Source organism: Perna viridis, chromosome 2 (assembly GCF_037379345.1).
Source record: "Perna viridis isolate PV_CMFRI_1.1 ecotype Kerala chromosome 2, ASM3737934v1, whole genome shotgun sequence".
Classification (NCBI taxonomy): domain Eukaryota; kingdom Metazoa; phylum Mollusca; class Bivalvia; order Mytilida; family Mytilidae; genus Perna; species Perna viridis.
The window spans coordinates 48,195,978-48,219,599 of record NC_142446.1 but is presented as its reverse complement, the minus strand read 5'-3'; the positions used below and the strand labels follow the sequence as shown (position 1 = coordinate 48,219,599).

The 23,622-nt window shown below is 32.9% G+C and overlaps 2 protein-coding genes across 9 annotated transcripts; both read left to right on the top strand.

The window, feature by feature from the left end:
* The first annotated feature begins 240 nt into the window (after positions 1 to 240).
* On the top strand, positions 241 to 9,264 carry LOC148625484 (uncharacterized). Of its 3 annotated transcripts, none has more exons than XM_088569068.1 (7): positions 241 to 517; positions 1,354 to 1,545; positions 5,490 to 5,703; positions 6,175 to 6,308; positions 6,833 to 6,991; positions 7,724 to 7,846; positions 8,437 to 9,264. In XM_088569068.1, exons 1-7 carry the CDS (start codon positions 439 to 441, stop codon positions 8,793 to 8,795), a joined length of 1,260 nt encoding a protein of 419 aa, XP_088425194.1. In that variant the 5' UTR covers positions 241 to 438; the 3' UTR covers positions 8,796 to 9,264. The 3 variants fall into 3 exon arrangements, with proteins under 3 accessions (XP_088425194.1, XP_088425193.1, XP_088425195.1); XM_088569067.1 differs by having other exon boundaries at positions 1,237 to 1,545; XM_088569069.1 differs by lacking the exon at positions 1,354 to 1,545.
* Positions 9,046 to 23,546, top strand: LOC148625483 (uncharacterized). Of its 6 annotated transcripts, none has more exons than XM_088569065.1 (9): positions 9,046 to 9,186; positions 15,149 to 15,243; positions 18,041 to 18,132; positions 18,338 to 18,631; positions 19,116 to 19,311; positions 20,192 to 20,331; positions 21,569 to 21,733; positions 22,081 to 22,209; positions 22,999 to 23,546. In XM_088569065.1, exons 3-9 carry the CDS (start codon positions 18,042 to 18,044, stop codon positions 23,445 to 23,447), a joined length of 1,464 nt encoding a protein of 487 aa, XP_088425191.1. In that variant the 5' UTR covers positions 9,046 to 9,186; positions 15,149 to 15,243; position 18,041; the 3' UTR covers positions 23,448 to 23,546. The 6 variants fall into 6 exon arrangements, with proteins under 6 accessions (XP_088425191.1, XP_088425192.1, XP_088425187.1 ...); XM_088569061.1 differs by having other exon boundaries at positions 9,050 to 9,186; positions 15,164 to 15,243; XM_088569062.1 differs by lacking the exon at positions 9,046 to 9,186 and adding an exon at positions 9,326 to 9,470.
* Positions 23,547 to 23,622: the final 76 nt, after the last annotated feature.

Genomic DNA, 23,622 nt, shown 5'->3' with positions numbered 1-23,622 from the left:
ATATTGCAAGTTTGACATCAAAAAATTCAAATTATAATCAAAGTCTAAAGGTTTTTCATTGATCCAGCAATAAAAATGATATAAACAGATGCTTTATGTCCCTGTATGTGTGTATACAAACAAATCAAGACATAGCGGTGAGTTATACCAGAAGATTTTTTACAAACAGTAAATACGTCGGAAAACACGTTTTGGGAATTTAATTTACTTAACTATATTTAAACAACAAAGGTAAACTTTTATCACAAACTATTTTTAGTTAAAGTATAATGTGTGTTTGTGTATTAGTTTTAAAGACATAAACATGCATATGTTATCTTCATGTGTTTGAGGAAACAGTAACTGCTCGTTAATTCCATTCTCTGCAGTGTAAAGCTATCCATTCTTGTCTAGAGTGACACAAGTCGAAGAAGTGATACTTCAAATCAGTACCTGTTGATGTTGTATCATATAGTGTTTATATTCTATGTATTGTCTTTCGTGTATTGTGTTTGTGATTCCACGTTTTCCGGTAATGGTAAGTGGAACTACATGTATATGTGTTAAAAAAAAATAATAATTTTACTATAAAACTTAATCGTGATTTATTTTGGACATTAAGTTCCGGAACATGGATTAAAAGTGTACAAGTACATGTAAGTAAGTATCTTCCTTGTTAAAAAATCTTGTGAGGTAAGGGTGTGGAAGGTTACTTGGAACAGATTTAAACTGACGGTTATAAGAAATAGTACAACATTGATGTTATAACTTAAATTGTCGACTTTTGTTACCCCAATTAACCGCCTACAAATAAGAAGCCACAACATATATGAATGCTTGATATTGTTAAGTGAAGTTTCGGAGCGGTCGTTAATACGATCCTGCGACAGCTTACAAAATATCATGCCCTGGTCTAAATTGTCAAAACGAAAGAAGCCAATTTTTGGTTATCTCTGTAAGTATTTTTTATTTTTATAGGGGATATACGGTGGTGCATTCGTTGTATTTCACCGTATATGTTCCCTTAATTTTCTATTTAGAGTAAGAATCGTAGTGAAAACCGCAAATAAATTTCCAAAAGTTTAGAGAGCTTACAAAACAAGAACGCATGGAACATTAAATTCAAATGAAAAAATAAAAGCAAATCCTTGGTGTATGAGTGTTTTCATAATGATAATCATTCATTCAATTAATACGCAATTACATGTACATTTGTTTTCAAAACCTTTGGAAAAAGTTAGTACTTGCAATTTTCAGTGACTGATGAACGAACAAATTACATCACCATAGACTTCGCAGTCGTCTCATCTTTCAAAGCGATTCGGTGTTGCATAAAAGACTCGCATACAATAATTTGGGACTTTAAACAAACAGGAAATTCAAGATGGCAGCCGATTATAAATGTCAAGCGAAACATGTATTCCTCAAATCAACCATTACTTACGAAAAGAAACCAAACAATCCAGATACGCAGCATTGGTTTGAACAATGACGGAATATATAGGTGTAGGGCATTAAATAAAAACCAAATCATCGCTGAACACTCAACAAATATAACTGTGTATTGTAAGTATACATTTATTTATTGAATGCCACGATAAACTGCCATTTTTAAAATTGAAAGAACGAAATGCACCGCAATCTCAAATAAATCCTTTGTCTTATTGAGTAGAGTCTTTGTGCATGGCTAATACATGTAAATACTTCCGCGGGGAAACTTATTCCTTCTTACCGCAAGCCCTTCTTCATGAAATATACGTCACGCACACTTCAAGTATATATCGACAAGTCAACAGAAAAGACAAACTGGTCATTGGAAACCCCGGAATAAAAGGTCCTGTAACACGAATTAAGTAATATAATATATAGTATAAATACTACAATCTGTCAAACAACAGCAAAGACAAACCGAGATTTGAAGATAAGAAATTCATTATAATAATTCAATCAAAACAGTATTTGATCAAAACAAGAGTAAAATGGGCCGAATTCAGACTAGAACTCAAATCCTTTTCTGTATAGTTGATACTTGGTAAGATTGGGGATTTTAGTATAACAATATCCCTGGTTAGACTGAGGGATATTTTTTGTATTCAATAACCACTTTGTTATTGTGTCCAATATGAATCTTATGTCCATATTGGTCCCCAAATGCACAGGGTATAACAGGCTGCCCGAGGTATATGTCCCGTTAGGGGGAATGTCGAGTTATATTTTAAATTAGATCTTCCTATGTATTTGATTCAAATGCTGCTGGTGATAGGTAACGTTCTGAAACACGTGAATACTGGAAATTTAGAGTTCTGTGATCTTGGGTTTTATAGTGAGACCACGTGATGTTCTGTTTTTATGGTATGGCGTAATAGGCTGGAATGAAAACCAAGTTACAACAATATAACGTTATTAAAATATATGGCAAGCCAAAGTGGACAAAAATCAGTATTTTCTAATATTAAAAAAATATTTTTTTAATATTACAAATTAATTTTCTAATATTACAAATTAGATTTCTAATATCACAAAATTCTTTTTTCATATTGAAAAAATCGATTGAATTTCTAATATTAAAAAAACGATTTTTTTCCTTAATAACAACAGCATGCTTGATTATATATTTTTTTTCAAGATTCATTTGCGAGACGGGTAGGTCGCTATGAACTCCTTGCGGAAGAGACGTTTAGTTCTCACAGAAATACGGAATAACCATCACGTATACCGTACTCCCGAAACCATTACGGACGGGTTTGCTGTTTACTTTGAACAGCTGTATTCGCCTTCTATGGCAAGCACGTTTGACAATACTTTCTATAATGAATTAGAAACAAACCATTCGGAAATTAACGATTTGTGCAAACGTAATCATTTTCCTTATTCCAAGTGGTCCAATTTCGGAGAACGATACTGCGAATATAATCAAACAATTAAAGCTACGAAAAGCATGTGGCCCTGACAAAGTGCCAAGTCAATGGAAAAAAGGACTTATTGTGCCAATCTACAAAGGTGGCGACAAACCAAAAACTGCACCGGACAGTTACAGGCCGTTCTGTTTACTCTCTTGTATTCTAAAAGTGTTCAAGAAAATTATCCCACAGCGATTACAAACGCACATTTTAACTCCCGATTTGTTTCCAAACCCCTTCCAGCAGGGATTTCAGAGAGGCCTTAGCTGTCTCACAGCCTCATTTATTGTACAGGAAACTATTTATCATAATCTTGAATTGAATAGTAATGTATATGCTGCATTTCTCAATAGTCAAAAAGCTTTCGACACAGTATGGCGTAAAGCTTTAATGTATAAATTGTATAACTTAAAGGTAAAAGGTAAAGCATGGTGTATAATAAATGAATTATATAGTAATACTGAAAGTGCAATAGCTTTAAACCAGTGTAAATCTAGATATTTTAAAGTGTCTGAAGGGGTGAGACAAGGGGGAGTATTATCTGGTTTACTATATATTGTTTTCTTTAATGACCTCCTTGTCGACCTTGAAAAATGTAATAACAAAATGGGTATTAATAACTTAACCTGTTTTGCACCTTGTCTTGCTGATGATATTGCATGTCTTGCCACATCGCCTCTAAAGTTACAACAGATGTTAGATGTTTGTTCAAATTTTGCAAATAAATGGCGTTTTGAATTTAATGGACTGAAATCTTGTATTATGTGCTTTTCAAAAAGAGCAATGCGACCTAATTACCGCTGGACAATTTGTCGTCAAGTTTTATACTAGTTACTGAAAACTATAAACACCTTGAAATATAGTTAAATTGAAACTTCAGATCTTATGACAGAACCCAAAACGTATGCAGAAAAGGTCGAAATACATATTTTGCGAAACACTTTTTTGCATTTATCTTGGGAGACTGCCATCTACTTATCTATGTGACACTGATTTAAAGAGTTTTCGTTCATTGTGCTATTTACATATTGCAAAATCAGCTGCTGAATATAATCGTTCTGTAGCCTCTATACAGAGACCTATTGAGATTTCATCTTGAAGACGTGCAATGTCGGTTGTACGGTGATTTTGTGTGGTTGTAGTTACTTTGCATAATATTGTATTAAACAACACTTGTATATAAATACAGATTACTTGTTCTACATATAATTATGATTATATAGTTTGCTATTTTTTTTTCTATTATGTAAACTCTGTATAATTTGTATCATGATATCTCTTTTATAGAGGAAATAAAGACATGATTAATTGATTTGTTGAATTGAATTTCTGATATCAAAAAACGATTTTTTAATATAAGAAATTGATTTTCTAATATTAGAAAATGGATTTGTCGTATTCAGTTGCGATTTTTTAATATTAGAAAATCATTTTGTAATATTAAAAAATGTGACTGATTTTCTAATATTACAAATTCAATTTGTAATATTACAAAATGTGTGATATTTTATAATATATTACTAAATTAGGAATTTTTAATATTACAAAATGAATTTCTAATATTAAAAAATCTTTTCTAATATTAAAAAATGCTTCTGTAGTATTAAAAATTCATTTTCTAATATTACAAAATATTGATTTTTGTCCACTTTGGCTTGCCATAGGCTTGGAAATTACAATTTACAAACATGAAAAATATCAAACGAAATAATAAAGAAAAATATATGCATATTATGCATAAGAAGGGATGATGGCATGTTTTCCCTATCACAGTTCACAGTAAATTTAGAGATCTTAATATGTCACATTTGTGTAATACAGAATATATTTTAAATAAAAGCGTTGTAAAACATATTGAAAACGAATCATTTATTATGTATAAACAAAAATGGTATAATGAATTAATGGCAAATGACCAACTTATAGATTATTTAAAAATGAATATGGTAAAGAGAAATCTGTAGGCCTAAATATGCCAGGTAGATATCAAAGGGTATACGCTAAATTTAGATGTGGTGTGGCACCCATAGAAATTGAAACTGGCAGATACCAAAGTTTATCAATCGAAGATAGAATATGTTTTTATGATGAATGTGTTATGAACAATTTTAAAGAAAAACACGTTTTATTGTATGCCCTTTATATAGCAAATTACGCAATGAGTTATTTAACAGTGCTTGTGATATTAATGATAATTTTATGAATATGTCAGATTATGAAAAAAATTTGTTTTTATTCAGGAATGAAGATAAATGTTTTTACACTGCCAAAATCTGCAATGATATTTTAATTCATAGAAAGAATGTTTTATATAGATAGCGAAATATTTCAATTTGTATATATTATAGTCTCTTGGATGGTAATAATTTTATTACTTTTAATTTGTGTACTTTATTTTATTGTATATATGTATATGAGAGGTGAGATTTAAATAAAGTATTTGTCTCTGAATAGCATATCGATTCCCCCTTAATTGTATTTAATTTAACAATAAGGGTTTTTTCTAATGAATAGTACAGATTTATAATAATACATGTACTTGTGGTCAAAATACTCAGGAAAATTTCCCAGGTCTTTTACCTGAATGTACAATTTTTTATGATTATATAGCATGTGTAAACAGAGAAAAACCGGAGATCTTTCCACCGAAGAGTCAATATGGACACGGTGGGTCGATAGCCATCTTCACCTGTACAGGTGATTTTGGATGTACACCTGATCTTTCCGCCACTGTTTCTTGGTATTCACACGCAAATAATGAAAAATGGAGTAAATTGCCGAATAATAACAACTTTCCGCGATACAATGTGACTGTTTTGAAAAGGTAAGTGAATGGTACTTAAATCGTACTGATTTTTAGTAAGTTTGGTTGATTTGTTTAAATGAGGACGCTTACCCTACCGGTGCATCTGGTCCATGCTCCCAGTTTTTAGTGGAGTCCGAGTTACTCATTTGCTATTGATACTTTGTATGTATGATTTAAGTTACTTTATGTTTTTTGTTGTGTATGTCTGTTTTCCACGTCTGGTTTTTGTCCATGGATTACATTCTTTTGATTACCGCTATAACCTTGGTTCCCTTGATTACTCCTTAAAACATTTACAAAACCGAACCGATGTTATCCCTTAGTATTATTTCAGTTTATTAGCCGTTTTCATTTTGTTCGAAGGTCAGTGGTTTACATGTTGATTTTTTGAAACGTTTATTTGATATTTTTTCTTTTAATTTGCTGTTCACCTTTATACCAAACACCAAGTATATGATATCTAGATTTGTTAAACTGTTATATTTTCAGAAATAAAGATACAATTATTGAGAGTAAACTCATACTGACTGGTTTAAAACGTGATGATTTTAGCAGAAAATTTGCCTGCTATGTTACTTCACAACACGGAAACCGAAGTTTTCCTGTACATCTACTGAAAAAAAGTAAGCCTGGTATATTTGCTTCTTTCAATTATCCTTCCTACCCGTCATTCAAGGGAAGGGAATGCTTACAAAATCAATTGCCGAGCGGATATTTTGACGTAAATGTTTGGGAAATTGGGAATTCATGAAGAAAAAAATTACTATTTTAGGGAGGGTGGATGGAGGTATATTTTGTATAAACTATAGATTTCCAAAAAAACTATACAATTTTGGGATGAAGAAAGAGTAATAGAGGACAAAGATTAATACGAATTGGACATGACCTTAGGGATTACAGTCAGACAGGAAGTTAACTTGTAACACTGTGTAAGGATCTTTACTAGTTTCGTATCTAAAAGAAAAAACAAAATGTTCAAAGCTCACATCTCTAAAAATGTTCACTTATGTCTAAAACTAAATCTTAGTTAATGTAAAACTGTAAAAGGTAAAATCTCTATATTCACCTTCGTCCTCCTACAGGTTATACCTGACATACCATCTAACTGCAAATGTTTTTGTTTTTAATTGTCTATTTATAATTCCAGGTATTAGAGTTTCTCGAAGCCTTTCAAAAGAACAAGTATGGACGATAGTATGCACATGTGTGATTGTGGTGGTCGCGGTCTTTATTATAAGAACTCGATTCTACAACATCAAGTTTTTTATATTCTCGTACCTACCTATCTTTGGACTTAAAGACATGGGTAAGTGGGCTTTAAAATATCATTCGATAAAAAAACAATTAAACCCCCTATATAACAACACAGATTCTTTTTTTTTACATAGAATTAGAAATAAACTTGTATGAAACACTCCTCGAAAATACCTCCTGTCTGATTTTTCTGAATGAACATGGACGTAGTTGAGGTTAATTCGTCTCTTACTTGATTAACCAATCAGGTTGATTAGTAGTGGCTAGATTTCTTGCACAATATACAAATTTTGAAGCATGTCAGTCGGCCATTTTAACTGCTTTAAAATAATAACATGTAACTCAGAAAGGCAAGTTCCATAAAACGCCATATTTATATTTATTCCTATTTGTAGATATCTTATATAATTTAGTAAACATCCTCTATTTTTACAAGATATCCTATTATGGTCAATTAGGTATAGCTCAGTGCTAACCGATCATTTCATCTTTTAATGTAAACTTCACGTTCTCATTCAAGCAAAAAAAAACACACACATACACACACACACACACGTAGAACACCTATGTACAATATTCAAGAGGTACATTTTAATCTCGTGTGAAGCTAGAACTATAAGGTCATGACGGTAAACACGGCACCGATCAGCAGTTTAATATGGAGTTACTATAGTAATTTATAATTTAATTTATGCAAATCATATGCGAATCAAATTACGAATCCAAGAAGTCGCTAACAATATTAGCGACTTAATGAAATATAAGTTTTACCTGTTCTCTTTAGATGGCTGTAAATATCATGCATTCATTCTACACGACGACAACGAGGACGATCAAACGTTAGCTACCCTTATATCTAATCGACTGGAGAAGGATTCATACTCTGTCAGAATGTCTAGTAGCGACGGTAAGTGGTTTCCGAACACGATTATATTACAATGAGTGATTAGTATTTAGTGCTTTGTCTTTTGAACATAACTTATTTTTTTAATGGATGAAGAGCAGATTTTTATATATTCCAATTATGTTTTTGTTGAAATGAACATTGAAGGACTGCACTCTCCATACTTAAAATTTTGCTTGCATTCTCTTGATTTTTTTTAACTACTTAAGATGTAAGTAAGAAGAGAACGATTGTGTTAATTTTGTTTAAAAATTAAGAATTAATGATCCAGCGAGAGCACGAAATCCTCTTTATTATTATCTGGAGTTTGTAAATATCAAATTGCATTGTTCTTATGTAGACTTGTACTTATGGTCTTTATCAACAACAATGCCTGTGTCAATGGAAAAGAAATAATAACATAGTTCATTGTTCATTAATAATAAACTAACTTGAACTTTTAAAAGCCGTAACAAAGAGAAGTTGTAGCCGGAACAAAGTGAAGTTTTAAATTTGTAAGGAAGGGGGTTAAAGGAAGAAAAACTCATTTGTACATCTTTTTTTTAAATTTTTTAAAAGAAATAATTTACTTATAAATTTACATTTCTTCTCAGATGAATGTGGCCTGGAAATGAATAGGATAGAAAAATCAGTGGAGGACTGTCGTAGTCTTATCATAATATACCCCACTGATGTGCCTAAAGAACCAAGGAATAGTCATTTCGTAAGGCATTGTGGGGTACAACAATACTTTAGTACAAAGCTGATAACTGTGATAAAACGTCACAGTCAGCGTAGACACGGTGGACATGTACTTGATGATGATGCTCTGACGAAGCTTCTGTTTCCTGACAGTCAACATAGTTGTTCTTATCAATTCAATAAGTTTTATTGTGAATTGAGACTGCGGTTACCAAAAGCTGACCGCAGCAGAAAAAAACTTACACCAGAGCAAGAAACTTTAAACGCATAGTTAGCTTAGCAGGAAGATAACGCATAGTTAACTGGAAGATAAAAAGACTCAAGTGTTTCGAGTATTACCCACAAAGACATATTTAACTTTGTATAGATAATACTTGTCAGTTAAAGCGCAATAGATGAATTTGTTAAGAAACCTAGTCGGCCTTGAGTAGAAAACGTTTATTGCGTAATGCCATTTTATTGGGAACGTATGTAGATTATTTTGAAACAGTTACTGCACATTGGAAACTCCGTGAGAATGATGTATATATTCTTGACATGCTTAGTGACAATTTGGAATTATTTTTTACTGAGAAAGGAAAAAGAAACTGAACGTTACCTCGAGAATTAAGGATCAGAATCGCCATAGAGGACAAGATATGAACATCAATACAACAGTTATGGTATATGTCCTATGTTTTCCTGCATTTATACGATTATAATTAGCTTTTATCCCAGTCGAATAAAGAAAGTATGAATTGCTTCCTTGTATTGTGAAATGATCGAATTTCTATATAAAAATACAAAGTACTTTCAAGGTCAAAAGATACAACTTAAGTGATATTTACCACCACGTCTTTCTCCATTAGTTTAAATAAAACACCAGAGATATACCACAGGAAAGCCTACTATTGTATTTGTCTATAGTTGTCTTTCGACATGGAAAGAAAAAAATAAGGCTAACTAGGTAAGATAGATCTTAATCTTGTCTTTGCATAATTTTACAATTTTGTGGATGACTATATCAACAATATTTTTTTTATTTCTCACGCTTATTTTTCAAATTTGGATATTGTATTCCTTGATTAATCTAGTTGTATTCTATAGGTCTTTGATGGTTCGGTTTAATTTTTCTGGAATGGCAGCTGATATTGTCATTATCTGTTTACTCAGGTCTTTGAATTTTTTACATATCTGAAGGATGTGTTTGGTATCTTGTTCCTCTTCCCCACGTCGGCACATTATGTTCTATTCTGAGTCTGAATGTGCTGACTTTCTGAGATCTTGACAGCTGATGGTCACTATCATGTGGTTGAGATTTGTGGAAAATAGATTTATGATTATCTTCAATTCAACTATTAAAGTTGGTGTATTGTTTTGTCGCTCATTTTGTTTGCTCCTTTTTTAGGTTAACAATAATGAAATTATTAGTGAACGAAAACATTCAAATATATGTTGAAAAAAAAATTATTTTAGTCCACTTTGTTAAGTGAAGTATAACTACAAACATGAATGATCGATATCTGCAGCCCTCAAGTTAATATCCGATCTTTTCCTACTTGCTATGTAAACATTACTCGTATGGGTAGTCTTGTCCTTTCTATATGTTGGGATGGGGAACGGGAAGTTTGAATAGCCAAAGGGTTTGGTGATTTTGAATATGGAAAGGTAGGAAATTGATAATTAACAATTCTAGAGATTTTATGAGGAATGATGATTTTCAGTCGGAAAAAGGAAATTTGCTATGGGGAATTAGAAAGTAAGCACAGAGAATGAGATGGTAGAAAAGCACAAAAATTGAAGGAAACGTAAATGAGACAATATCCCCACCAATCTGACAAGACATGATAGGGTGTACCGTGAAGCTTTCAACACGTTGCACTGAGCTATAAAATATCATTGTCTGAAATATGAATTTGGAGACTTCATGGTTGTAGATAAGCAACCAGCATATGTAAGTATAAGAATAAAAATAGACACCCCCAAAAATGCCAAAAAAATGATATGATTGAAATTAGTTGTACAAAAGGTTTTCATCAGATTGTTTTTATGTAACTACACAATAACAGACACATTCTGATAAAACTTTAAAATGGATTTTTTAAGATTTGAAACGCGTTTTTGTAAGTTTTTTTCTTATTCTTTTAATGAATCATTATAAACGACTCTACTAATTGCGATTGAATTCAGCAGTGGGAAATTACTCAATTCTGAGCTGTGTCAACCATATAAATTCTATTTGCGATCGAATTAGAATTCAGTTACTTGAAGAAAAAAAACCTTTTTTTACAAAATTATTATATTCCTTGAAGTCGGTTTTGTCTTTAATGTTTTAACACAAATCTGAAAACAGTTTTATACCATATCATATGAATTCAAGTCACACGTTGACTCAATATAAACACATATGCATTCCGGATAAAACCTTTGTTTAATCTTAATGCGGCGCCTATCACGGTTGGTAAACAACTCATAGCATTTCTATATTTCTATAGATTTAGGCAATTCTATACATAAATCCACGGAAGATGTCTTTATTACTCTAAATACACTAAAATTAAACGCTGCTAACTGTACTACTTTCCGTTAACTTATTTTGAATGACATACAGGAAATGAACACTCTGAATGGTAAATTAGTACAAAGGCTTTTGTACGTCTCCAAAATACAAGCAGGCGATGTCAAACAGTCGTACCTGAGACTAAATAATGATACTGGAAACTAAATTCTATAAAAATTACTTAGTATAACAGCCCAAGCTCAAAACCTAAACACACCAGGTTCGCTGAACATCTGAATGTCACTGACAGGACTCCCCGAATATTATCAATCTGAACTCAAACCAATGAAAAATCCATACATAAAACACCTGAACGAACCTGAACTAACTGAATCAACTCCCAGTACAAATATACATTGAATAAATAAATTAAGACACCATGATACAAATATATAATTACTAAAATATAAAATAATAAAAATGAAAATACACAAATAAACCTATGAATGCACATACATACAAAATACAACCTTACCACACATTCCCCCTACTGAAAAATTACGTTCCTGTCATTACAACTTGTGTGGATGGATGATGACTTTAACAGAAAGGGTTGCTTCTCTGGTCAAGCCAGTCTCTGTAAACAGAGGTGTCTATGCTAAGGTTGTACAGCTGCCATGCTGGTTTCAAACTGTCCAGAGCAAAGCCAGGATACTTGTCTTCGCATCCTACCAGACCGTCTAACATGCCTGAGTCTGTTCCTACTCTTGAGACATATCACTATGAACAGAGTGACAGTCAGTGATATCTTCAGCTTCATTGGAAGCGCCTTTCTGTGACTCCTTGGATTGGGCGTCCCCAATCGAATTGGCATTGTCAACTGGTACATCCATGTTAACTAAGGCTGACAACAAAATTAACGAACACTGATCCGATTCATAATCAAGTCAAGTCAAAAATAAATCTGGCAAAATAGATATAACACCATCGGAGCAGCTGGTACCGCAGTTTTGCTGACTTGCTTTAGGCATTTCAAACTAAATTGTGGGTTAAATCTAGGTGTTACAGCGCGCTAAACCTCCCTCTTCCATTTCGGCGTGAATATACCAGTGACGATTAAACAGCATTTGCATGCTATTGTCATAATAGGTAAATCAGCGGTCACATCAGCACAAAGATTGCTCATTATTTTAGAAGAAACCGAGCATTTTTCAACCAAGGACTGATATCTAAAAAATAAATGGGTAAAATATCTTTTAAGACGCATTTCCTGGTACCCCTGATTCAGGAGTCTGTTACGCAGATATATATGGCGTTCCATGAAATCAGAGTAGTTAGTACTTGCTCTAGCGTAGCGAATCAATTGTGAAATATAAATACCATAAGCAGGAGATAAAGGGATATGACTATACAGATAGGGAAAATTTATGATATTAAAATTAAAGTCGTGACTTTTATCATAACTTTAGTCCTGGAATGACCACTGTTGTAAAATTCGAGATGTAGGCCCCAAAAAATGCAGAACAAGCTGTTTCTGTTGTCTCCTTTATCCCGAGCTCTTGTGGATATAATAACGGTAACAATTTACCATAAGAAGGGTTGTTGATGGACAATGCATCAGTTTATCTGTATGTACAGTTAAAGGATTAAGCATCTTTTATTTTTTTATTCTTAACGAGATTATTCTGAGGAAATTCAGTCTCGTATGAATATTAAAACAAATCGGCTAGGAGAGGAGCACAGTTAGTGCCCATTGGAATGCCAACTTTTTGAAAAATAGCTTCTCCAAATGTTACTGTTTAAGGCGTTGTTTGACCTCATCGTACATTGCTGGTGGAATTCGCCGAAAACGTTGTTTGAAAGGTTTGTCATCCAGTAAGTATATCCTATGCTTCACTGCGGTGTTACTAATGTTGATATTGTCTTTGGCAAAAATACTCTCAAATGACTTGATCAACGGCATGCCTCGTTCAAGTTGCTCTGGTGTAAAGTCGCTTTTGTTGATATCTATCTTATCTAAAACTGATGTAGTGCTTGGTACGACTGGTGTGGATTCCTGATGTCGCGGTTCGATTGTTAGTTGTTGGATCTCTCACAAGACTGCTGATGGTGATGGGTCTTGTTGTCACATTGGCAATCTTCACATTTACTTTTCCTGTGTCTTTATATCTGTATTCGATCAAGCTTGGTTCTACATCTAGATCTTTGTAATTGGGCTGGTGTTTAGACGAGACTGACATGGTTGGAGTAGTACTGTATCTACATATCCTTGACTTTTTATGTTGGTGTTGGATCAATGGTAACTTGTCGATTTACAGCATTCTTGATAACAGCTAAGGTATTATGGTGTCGTGCCAGTTCTTTCTCTCTGAGTGTAATAGCTCAAAAAGTCAAATACCATGATGATGTAAGGTCGGATCTCTGTATGTACTTTTCTCTATTATGTTGTTGAAGTGTTCCCATAATATGGTTACGGATGTTGGTTCCGATTTACATTGGTATCTGGATATTGTAGTTGCTATCAGGAAAAAAATAAAAGAATACATGGATGGGTATCCTTCTGATATGGCAACTTTAACTCGGCTTCAAAATAATCCTCATATAGGAGTTGCTGTCCATCTGCTTATTCAATGTCCAGTAGAGTTGTAAGTTTCTGCAATTGTATGGCTGCTAAATTGTTCTTATAGTCAGTTTGGCTTAAAGTTTATTTTACATTTTAAAACTTGTTTAGTATTCAAAAATATGAAATCACATGAATTCATAGAGATGACAGAAAAAGGGATAAATATTTAGAAAACAAAGGAGAGCAAACTGAAGCTAGCTGAACATTACACTGAAAGGTAATTAATCTATCAATGAAACAGAAAATATAAACTACAAATCGACTTCTTTCTGCTGCAACTTAAAACAAAGATAAAGATCTTCGATATGGATGCTCAAATACATCTTATACAACACTTTTATACATTAGAAGGTAAAAATCGACCAATCGAATAAACGATTCAAAACTCGAATGAATGGTACTAATATAATGAGTGAACTAGAACAAGAAATTTCTAACATTGTATAGTAGAATGCTGTATTTAAATTCATGTGTAAAGTATATCAAGCTGTTACGAATTTTATTTTCTTGTATGTGTGTTACCTATTCTGTTAAAAGGGAAGTGTGACCATGATAGTTTCCTTGTATTTCTTGGAATATTTTTAGCATGATGATCTAATTTACAATAATAGTACGTCAAACAAAGTTCAAGAGTATTGACATTTACTTTGTTCGCCATAACGGGAATTTTTCAGACCCTTATATTTATATATAAATATATACATTGATGTTGTGATATACATTACGCTATTATCATCAGATACTGTTTAATTTTTATATGTGATATGTCACTTTAGACCCTTTCTGTTAACCTTCAATCATGCATCGGCAGTCGAATCTTCAGTACGCGTTAAGCGTTAATGTACAAAATCTGAGTTGTGGACAAGTTATTCAATACATACGTAGGAGTGAATCACATATTTTTGCAAAAACATTATATAAAATTTTCAGAAATCCAATACATGTTTTATATACACAGAAAGCATCGATAAGGGTTTTAAGCATGTGTGTGTTCATCGTTTTAATCGTTGCTTTCATCGTCAAATAGATCGCTGCGTTCATTTAAATCTTGAACGTCATGCAGATGAAGTTATTTTAAAACTTCAGATCATGGACAGTTTTTGAAATATGTTGCTTCTGTGAATTTCTTTATTTTTTATAATAACATGACTGTAAGGCTATCAAATCCAAACATATGTATTTCAAATAAACATATTTTTCATGCCAGTGGTGATTCATTAATCACTCCTGGACTAGCATCATTGCGGAGATCGTAACGTAACCCTTTTGGGAGAATCGGACACCAGGGTTAGTCATAGTATCAATAAGGACTCGTGTATCATGTGTACCATTGAATAAAAAAGTTTGTTCTGCATTAACGACAGCATTTAACCCAGTGATTGAATCAAATAAAATTTTATTGGGAAATCCACGAAACGTTAAGGAAGCATCAGGAATGTCCAGGACAAATACCTTGTTCCCACATTATCCAAAACTATTGATCGGAATTTTTTAAACGGAAAATAACTTGGTTTTATTTTAGCACGATTATTTATAGACTGCGTCAAAATTTTACCTGTCGATAAAACCGGTGTACCGAAATAAAGATCCTCCATTCACGAAACCCGAAGCAAGAAGGTATGTATATTGTTACTACATTAAAATATCATTAATACATTGTATTTTGTTCGTAAAATAGTAAAATTTTGGATTCCCAATAGATACTTGAATTTATCGCCTGTTTTATTTGTACGCAAAATTACGGCGAGGGGTCTTGGGGGGTTGGGGGGGGGTCGTTCAAGGCCCCCAGTGAGTCATTGCATAAAACCTTTATTTCATCTTTAAAATGTCTGTTTTTATTTTTGTTACTTTTTCCGAAAGTACGCAACTGCGTATTTGCGTATAGGCAGCTACGCCCCTGATGAAGAGTTTGACGTACACTTTTTAAACAGAAAGTAGGTAGTTAATTTGACATCCTTAATAGGTTCGGAAACTCCGAAAACCGAAACGTACTGGATGTCAGTTTAGCATGAATTCCGCCGGTGCAGTTAAAGTACATATTTAAAAGGCATAAAATGAGAAAATGGGGGACGAAAATATTGACATTATTAATGTAAGGTATTGAAATTACAACTTTGTTTACAGGTGGTATATCCTAAAAAAACAATTTTGCACATTCTTTATTTCAACAATTTTGAAACATGTTCAATGATAAGATAAGATATCGTTAATGTATAATAAAACTAAATATACTTTGTATCATATTGACATTTTTAAAGGTATGACGGGAAACTAACGCCTGGTTACTTTTCATAAGGGGGCTCTCAGATGGGAAATATCTTGATCTTTTTCTCTTGAATAACTTTCTTTTATTTGTGTATAATTTTATAGCTATCGATTGGAAATCAATTGCATAAACATCTGATCAATGAATATATACATTCAACAATTATAACCAAACAGGAACTTCATCCCTCGAAATATTATAAACACGAATTCGTGATGGATTCTCCACCATAAAGCCTTGGTCAGCTAGACTTTTCATTTGCATTTAAGATCAAAGGTAACTTCAGAATCACCAAAATATAATATTGATGCTTTCTTACACTTATCTTGTTTTGTCATAACACGGGATGAATGTTGCCTTAATAAAAAAAATGTTTCAAATGATTGAATTTTGTTCTGGTTCGATTCTTCGACGCGTCGGTATTTTTTGTGCTGATATTTTATAAAACGAAAAACAATGCGTGCAAGCAGTGTTTCCTGGTCAATATCGATTCCGAATGGCTATATTTTTCTACAGGAGTTCATTTTGTTGTTTTGTTTTTGAGATCGGGGGTAGTTCTGAAAGTTTTAAATTACCGCACAAAAGGTTCTTAATTTTAATTTAGTTTAATTAACGGTGCCGTGTATATTGGAATATTTTTCCTTAAATGCGTGCACATCATATGCTTTGTTAGATAAAATGGATGGTTTCATTTACAAATTCATGCAATTGAATTAATCTCTCTGCATTGTTTACATTGCGGCAGAGTATGCTATTTTTTTTCTCATTTTATAATATCTCGGTTTTTACCCAATTTGAAGATCTCAGTAGGTCATAAAACTTATTATTTAGAGAACTCTTTCATTTGAATATATTATATTGTTTGGTTTTTTTTAGAATTCATTTAAACCGAAACAAGAATTGGCGAAACCAGTGCATCCAATATCGTTCAATTAATTTACAAGACTAAGGATTATTTATAACAACAGTATATTCACAATATTCATAATTTTGATTGAAACTTTTCTTGCCTTTTCACAAAGTATTGGCTGCATTAAGACACTTAATGAAAAAAAGAATAATTTCATCACCATGCAAAAATTTATCTTGCTATCACCATACAAAACTTTATCTTATCAAGTGAAGAGACTGGATCACTATCATACTTGTGCATCCATAAAAAAAAACATTGAATAATATGTATTTTGTATTTTGTAAAAGATGTGATTGTATTATCATATTTTCTTATCACTAATTCTGCTATCGGGGATAACTGTCATCATAATTTGACATAAAACTCTTTTAAACTGACGACCCTACTTTAAAATGTCTTTCTATTACAAATGTGCTTTCAAATGATTTTTTTCTTGTCTACTTTCACTGGGTATGTAAAATCATGTTTAAATGTGGGTGTGGCTCTCCTTAATTTTGTCAAACAAAAAACCGATTGGGTTTAGTGTCCAGAAAAAGCTGTGCCCACGGCCACGTACATTAGTCCTCCCTGGTTTGAACATTTTCTACATTCGCCACTGATATGTGTGTGCGATATGAAATACCATTTTGTAGTAAGTGAGCAACAAATTTTGTGTCGTGGCTTTGTTCAGTATAATTTCCAGCTGACTGTTTAATTTTTAATCTAACATGTCTTGTTCATCGTAGATTTTATATAATACGCCATCGTCCTGCCTTTTTATTTCAAATTTCACCATTGCGACCCATAAAAGTAAACTGGTTGCTTCCTTAGAGCTAGGTTGTTGTCTCTTAATATACGATCATATTGCATTAAAAAGGATATCAGTGATTTTCATAGGAACAAAGATGAGACCAAGAAAACAGACAAAATGACCTAAATAAGAAAATAACTGGAAGAATACACGGTGCAACTAAAAAAATGAGTAACCCGGACTCCGCTAAGTTAAGTGTCCCTGTAGGTTTGGCATCCTCTGCTTACCTTGTAACACCAACAGAGATACTCATATGGTCTAAAATACGGTTAAATCAAAAGAGGAAAAATACGATATTGTGAACTATTCTGTTTTCACGCTGGAAATGATCAAACTATTACGATCGATATTTTCTAAACATACACTTATTGGTAATACCTAGAAATTATTATGCATTTAATTTGGTATTATTTCCTTTACATTTTGACATGCTTTCTTTTGTTAGTATGGCGATATTGTGTTATGTTCTAATACTCATGGTCCTGTTCGGTCAGGGGTACGGCTACTGTGATTCGATCAAGAATTCGTCGAGAAAGAGTAAGACTTTTAGTTATTTCATACTTTGACGTATAATTTTTTAAGTTGTTGAATATATGTTAACGACTCATGAACTTTAAATTACGGTAACTTATGAACAATTTACTCGGACGTATTTTTTGTTTGTTTTTTATTGCAGTTAAAAAACCTTCTTGATAATGATTGATACATGCACATGTAATTATTATTTTGGTTTCTTATTTAGATTCTCAAGTTTTCTTGAACGTGGGAGATTTAGACTATGCGAAAGAAGGAAATTACAAGACAGTATATTGTTGCGCTCACAACTTTCACAAGATAATGTGGGATTTCAAAAACCATGGCGATGTAAAATGGCAACAGTTTCCATGGGATCTGGATGGTTTGTCGCTCGGAGAAATGAATCAAACATTGTCTATTGAGGAGGTCCAAAAGAAACATGAAGGAATGTACAGATGCAGAGCTTTTAATGAATCTGGTGATATGATTGCATCTCACAACACTGAAGTTAAAGTCTATTGTAAGTATGATTATAGGTAAATCCTTTCCTAATTCTTTCACCGCAGCAAAAATACTACAGTAGACTTTAAGAACATTAATTCTTACGTAAAACTCATTATGCGAAATAACCTGTTAAAACTACAAACATGTAATTCCTTTCATTACATATATAATTCATGAATGTTTAAAACTTCCTTGATTCGGTTAGAAGTACTGATTCACTTACGTATTGTTTGTCATAATATCACATAATATCACTCTTATTTTTTACTAAATTTGTGGTTTTTTTTGTTTTTTGTTTTTTTTTGTTGTTGATTTTGTTGTTGTTAAACAGTTACTCTAACAGTCCCTTCAGTTAAAGTATACTGGTATAACATATGCCCCTATCAAGGTTTGATTGATGAGGGATGTATACGACACATGATTACTGAACAATTGGTGAACTATTGACCTGTATAAATATCTATTCATGTAAATTATTTTTTTCCGAAACGATTTGTCAGCTTGTAAGGACAGGGTTAAGCCTGAGGCCTACGGACCACAGAACCAGTATGCGAACATAGGTCAGACAGTGACCTTTACCTGTAGTGGGGATTTTGGTTGCACCGCTGATGGCCAGCAAGACGTATCCTGGTATGATTCAGACTGGAATTTTCTGAGCGACAAAGACCCAAGATACAAGGTTTCGACAATGAAAAGGTGGTTCTTCAATTGTATTTATAATATCTTACTCTCTGACATCTCATTGATGTTATACATTTGTCAATAATTTTATACAAAGGGTTGAATGTCTAATGGTTTCATTATAGGATACCCACACAATAAAGATAGTACATATACTATGCATGACAATTGAAAGACGGAAATCCATTAAAAAAGTTCTGCAATAATTTAAAAAGCTCTAATAACACATAACACGAAACATTTTTTTATAAAAAGGGGATTGCATTCTAAACCCAACAAACGTTCATATGTTACCATATCACTGTACTATACTTTGATACCAACTATTATCACATATTTCATTAAACTAACATCGATATTGCATATGTTTTCTGTATGTTATCAGCCCCAATGGTAATAATATTTCATGAGAGTCTGCCTTCTCGTGAGCTTTACTGACGTCACTTCCTCACAACTGTTCAAAATGTTATCGGCGACAGTAGCACAGGACAGAAAGAACAATTGAAAAACGATTAATTGACGAATAATTATCATCTGTTATCGTTTTGTAGAGCGATGTTACTATAAACACCAAGAAAAGTCATATGCAACAAACACATAAAGAATCAACCGAATAGACCGCACACTTTATCCGCGAATCTTCTATGGTAAATAATTCATTATTGGTATAAAAGTATATGTTCTTTTTTTAATACTGCCCTTGTAATCAGCTTTTGAATGATATCGTCCCTCAGGAGCGATATCAAGATCTGGGGTTAATAACAAGGGCAATATAGAAAAGGCCATGTATTATAATTATAATTATTTTGCGTGTTTCACAAAATATCTTTTGGTCATCTTTCGATGGGTCATTTGCCGGAACGAATTGAGTTTAATGTGGTGTAACTATTTTCAGAAACAAGGATACACAAATTCAAAGCAACTTCACTGTACGATATGTGGTTGAGAGCGATTATGGTAGAAATTTCACATGTTATGTATCAAGTACCTACTCGGATGGCAACAGGCAATTCATCGTTCAGCTGCGCAAATCAAGTAAGTAAGTCAAGGGTAAGGGATAAAAATGTGTGTATCTATTGATAAGGCTCAGTATTGATTTCTGTATTAACATTGATGAAACATAATATCAGGTATTCAAAAATGTATTCAACTGTTGGCTATAATGCATTTTCAAGGCATGAAGGCATGCAGAGACTTCAGTGATTTTTGTGATTTTATATTTGATCCTCTAATGCTGCTGATGAGAAGTTACTCCTTGATACTCTTGTACAGCCATATCAAAATTTGCAATATATATGATTGATATTTATGTATTACTATTTATTCAACGGGTCATAGTTTTCCTTTCCTCGTTTGTCTACCCCGGACTTGACTTTTTATGAGCAACTCGACGGGTGTTTCTAGAAAAGAAGAGGACGCTTACCCTACCGGTGCACCTGGTCCAAGCTCCCAGTTTTTAGTGGAGTCCGAGTTGCTTATTTGCTTTTGTTACTTTGTACGTATGATTTTCGTTACTTTATGTTCTTTGTTGTGTATGTCTGTTTTCCATGTCTGGTCTTTTTCCCTGGGTTACATTCTTTTGATTACCGCTATAACATTGGTTCCTTTGATTACTCTCTCATCATTTAGTGCCGTCATAAGTCCGAGTTACTTTTTGTTTTCGAGATGTCACCACATTATTAGTAATAAATCGGTAGTAAAAAATGTTGAGTGAATCTGTAACTCTTTATCTGATTAGTTCTACTGACAGACTACAAAGTTCTTGTCGAATTAATTACTCCTTATATAAGAAACCTTGATTCTGATTGGTTGAAGGCGGTGTATTTTAAACATTTTTTAAAGATTTACAGCTGCCGAGGTATATGCACAAGAATATGCTTCGCCTTTTCCCTTTAGTCGTGGTGTTTTCCAAAATATAAATGCCTTCTGTAAATCTGTATATGCCCTTTTCTTTCGTGATCTAAATTGATATTCAGTGTCATTAAACAGATATATCATGACAGGGAGGGGTATTTGCGAAAAAAGTCGAAGGAAATTTGTTACTCGAGAATGATTCCTTTTTTTGCGCCCTGCCATGATAAACCTGTTCAAAACCTGCTTCTGAATACAAACAAATACCAATCATGTAGATTGCAAATTTCGATATGCGTTACGGATGTTTCAAGGACTAACCTCTCATCAGCAGCATTAGTAGTGATATATTTTCTCATTTTCATAATTAAATATATTTACATGTGTATTAAAATTTTGAAACATATGTCGTACATTTTAGGTTATGTAAGGAGAGAGTCTGTTGATTCAGCTGGTGTAATTAGTGTAGGAGTGTTAAGTGCTATGGTGTTACTTTTGGGTGTCATATTGATCATAGCTATGTTTTACCATCAAATTAAACTTTTCATTTACTCGAGATTACCATTTGGTTATCTACAAGATATAGGTATGTATTGTTAAGTTTTGCATTAGAATGTTATATGCAATATATATATGTAATATTTGAATTTCTAATTCTGAGATCTGAAGAAAACTCTATTACGTAGTACATAGCTTGAGAAATTATCACGTATAATTAAGTACGAATGTCTCATGCTCTTTAAAAAAAACCTACAGCTTGAAGATAGTTTTGAAAATAATTAAATTAAACATCTGAATTCTAGTGTTGGTGAATTATGTGGATTGAATGCATTCCATATAATATATTACAATAAGTGCTTTTCTAGATGTACATGTAAATGCAATGTATTTTTGAATGAATCTATAATGAAATATTCCCTCTTTTGCATTCAGGTGACAAAGATTACCACGTGTACATTTTGTCGGAAGATCAAGATATTTCCATTGCAGAGAAAATTAAAAAACAATTGGAAGATGATTCGTATGTAGTCAAAACTTCTGGGAGTATATTACCGAACCAAGGTATACACAATCTTTCAGAAAAAAACATTAAAATTAAGAGTACGAATTACTGCGCTATACGTTACATTGCAAGAGTAATCAAGGGAATCAAAAGAATGCAATCCAGGGACAAAGACCAGACATGGAAAACAGACATATACAACAAAGAACATAAAGTAACTAAAATCATACATACAAAGTAACAAAAGCAAATGCGCAACTCGGACTCCTCTAAAAACTGGGAGCATGGACGAGGTGCACCGGTAGGGTAAGCGTCCTCTGCTTTTCTAGAAACACCCACCGAGTTGCTCATATCAAATTAAAAATTATTTATAGTCACATAAAATTACAGGGATTTTGTATAATCTGGAATGCCTTTTTAAATTATATATTACCACTGTTAGAACAGTCAGGAATTCTACATTATCTTATGTAGTTCTCACGCTGTAAATTACTGTAAACGAGGAAATTCTCAGACAAACATTTCACGTGGGGGGGAGTAATTTTCGCGAAAATATCTTGCTCTGTCATTTCTCACAATTTAAACATCGAAAACCAAACTATTCGCGTGGGGGTTATTTTCGCGAATATTTTCTCGGCGCGAATGTAGAGAAATAACCACACGCGAAAATTATGCAAGTATACAAATTCCCCCAAATGTTAATTGCATCTCGGGCCATTTCAGGTGACCTCAACCCATACGACTGTACTTAGATTTTAAACAGGATTAATATGAAAATACCCATTTAATAACACTGCAGTACTTATATTCTAATAACGAGTATTTCAGATAATTAGTGTTTGTTTCAGATATTATGCAGATGACTCAACAAAATGCCGAAAGAAGTAAAAGTCTTATACTTATCCATCCTACTGATTTTAAAAGAAATCCGAACAATAATTTTGAAAGACTTTGTGGAGTTACAGAATACTTTGAAGGAAATTTGATTACGATAATTAAAGAGAAGGCAAACTTAGAATCGGTTGTGGACACATTAATGGACAAAACTTATGTAAGTTTCGTATTCCCATCACATGAACATGGCATATGTGTCCCATTCACGGAGAGAAGATTCTATAGTAAATTAAAGCTACGACTTCCAGATCCTAGAAAGAAACACAAAAAAGGATCAAAGAAAATGGATCATACGAAAAAAGTGGAGGACGAAGATGTCACCAAGTTATTGCATTCGCAAAACAGCTCTCCGTGTAATGACGGAAAATTTGAATATGGAGACGAAAGAAATCATGTTGTTTAATTCTTCTTAGTTCTAGTCACAAAAAACATGTCTCAATTCTTTGACCAAGCATTAACACTTCTGTAATTTGTGATGGTATTAAATAGTACTTTTTACAAATTATTGTCTTAATTTGGCTCCATAAAGCGCGTTGTAGGGATGATTTTTTACGTTTTGCTCTGTCGATTGAAAACGG

Excerpts from the sequence above, each read along its gene's own strand:
- LOC148625483 (XM_088569061.1), top strand. The coding sequence starts at position 9,163 with ATGAACATCAATACAACAGTTATG. Across the intron at positions 18,632-19,115 it reads CACTGAAGTTAAAGTCTATT|CTTGTAAGGACAGGGTTAAG; the intron begins GTAAGTATGATT and ends ACGATTTGTCAG. Across the intron at positions 20,332-21,568 it reads CGTTCAGCTGCGCAAATCAA|GTTATGTAAGGAGAGAGTCT; the intron begins GTAAGTAAGTCA and ends CGTACATTTTAG.
- LOC148625484 (XM_088569067.1), top strand. The coding sequence starts at position 439 with ATGTTGTATCATATAGTGTTTATATTCTATGTATTGTCTTTCGTGTAT. Across the intron at positions 518-1,236 it reads TTCCACGTTTTCCGGTAATG|TGACTGATGAACGAACAAAT; the intron begins GTAAGTGGAACT and ends TGCAATTTTCAG. Across the intron at positions 6,992-7,723 it reads CTTTGGACTTAAAGACATGG|ATGGCTGTAAATATCATGCA; the intron begins GTAAGTGGGCTT and ends TGTTCTCTTTAG.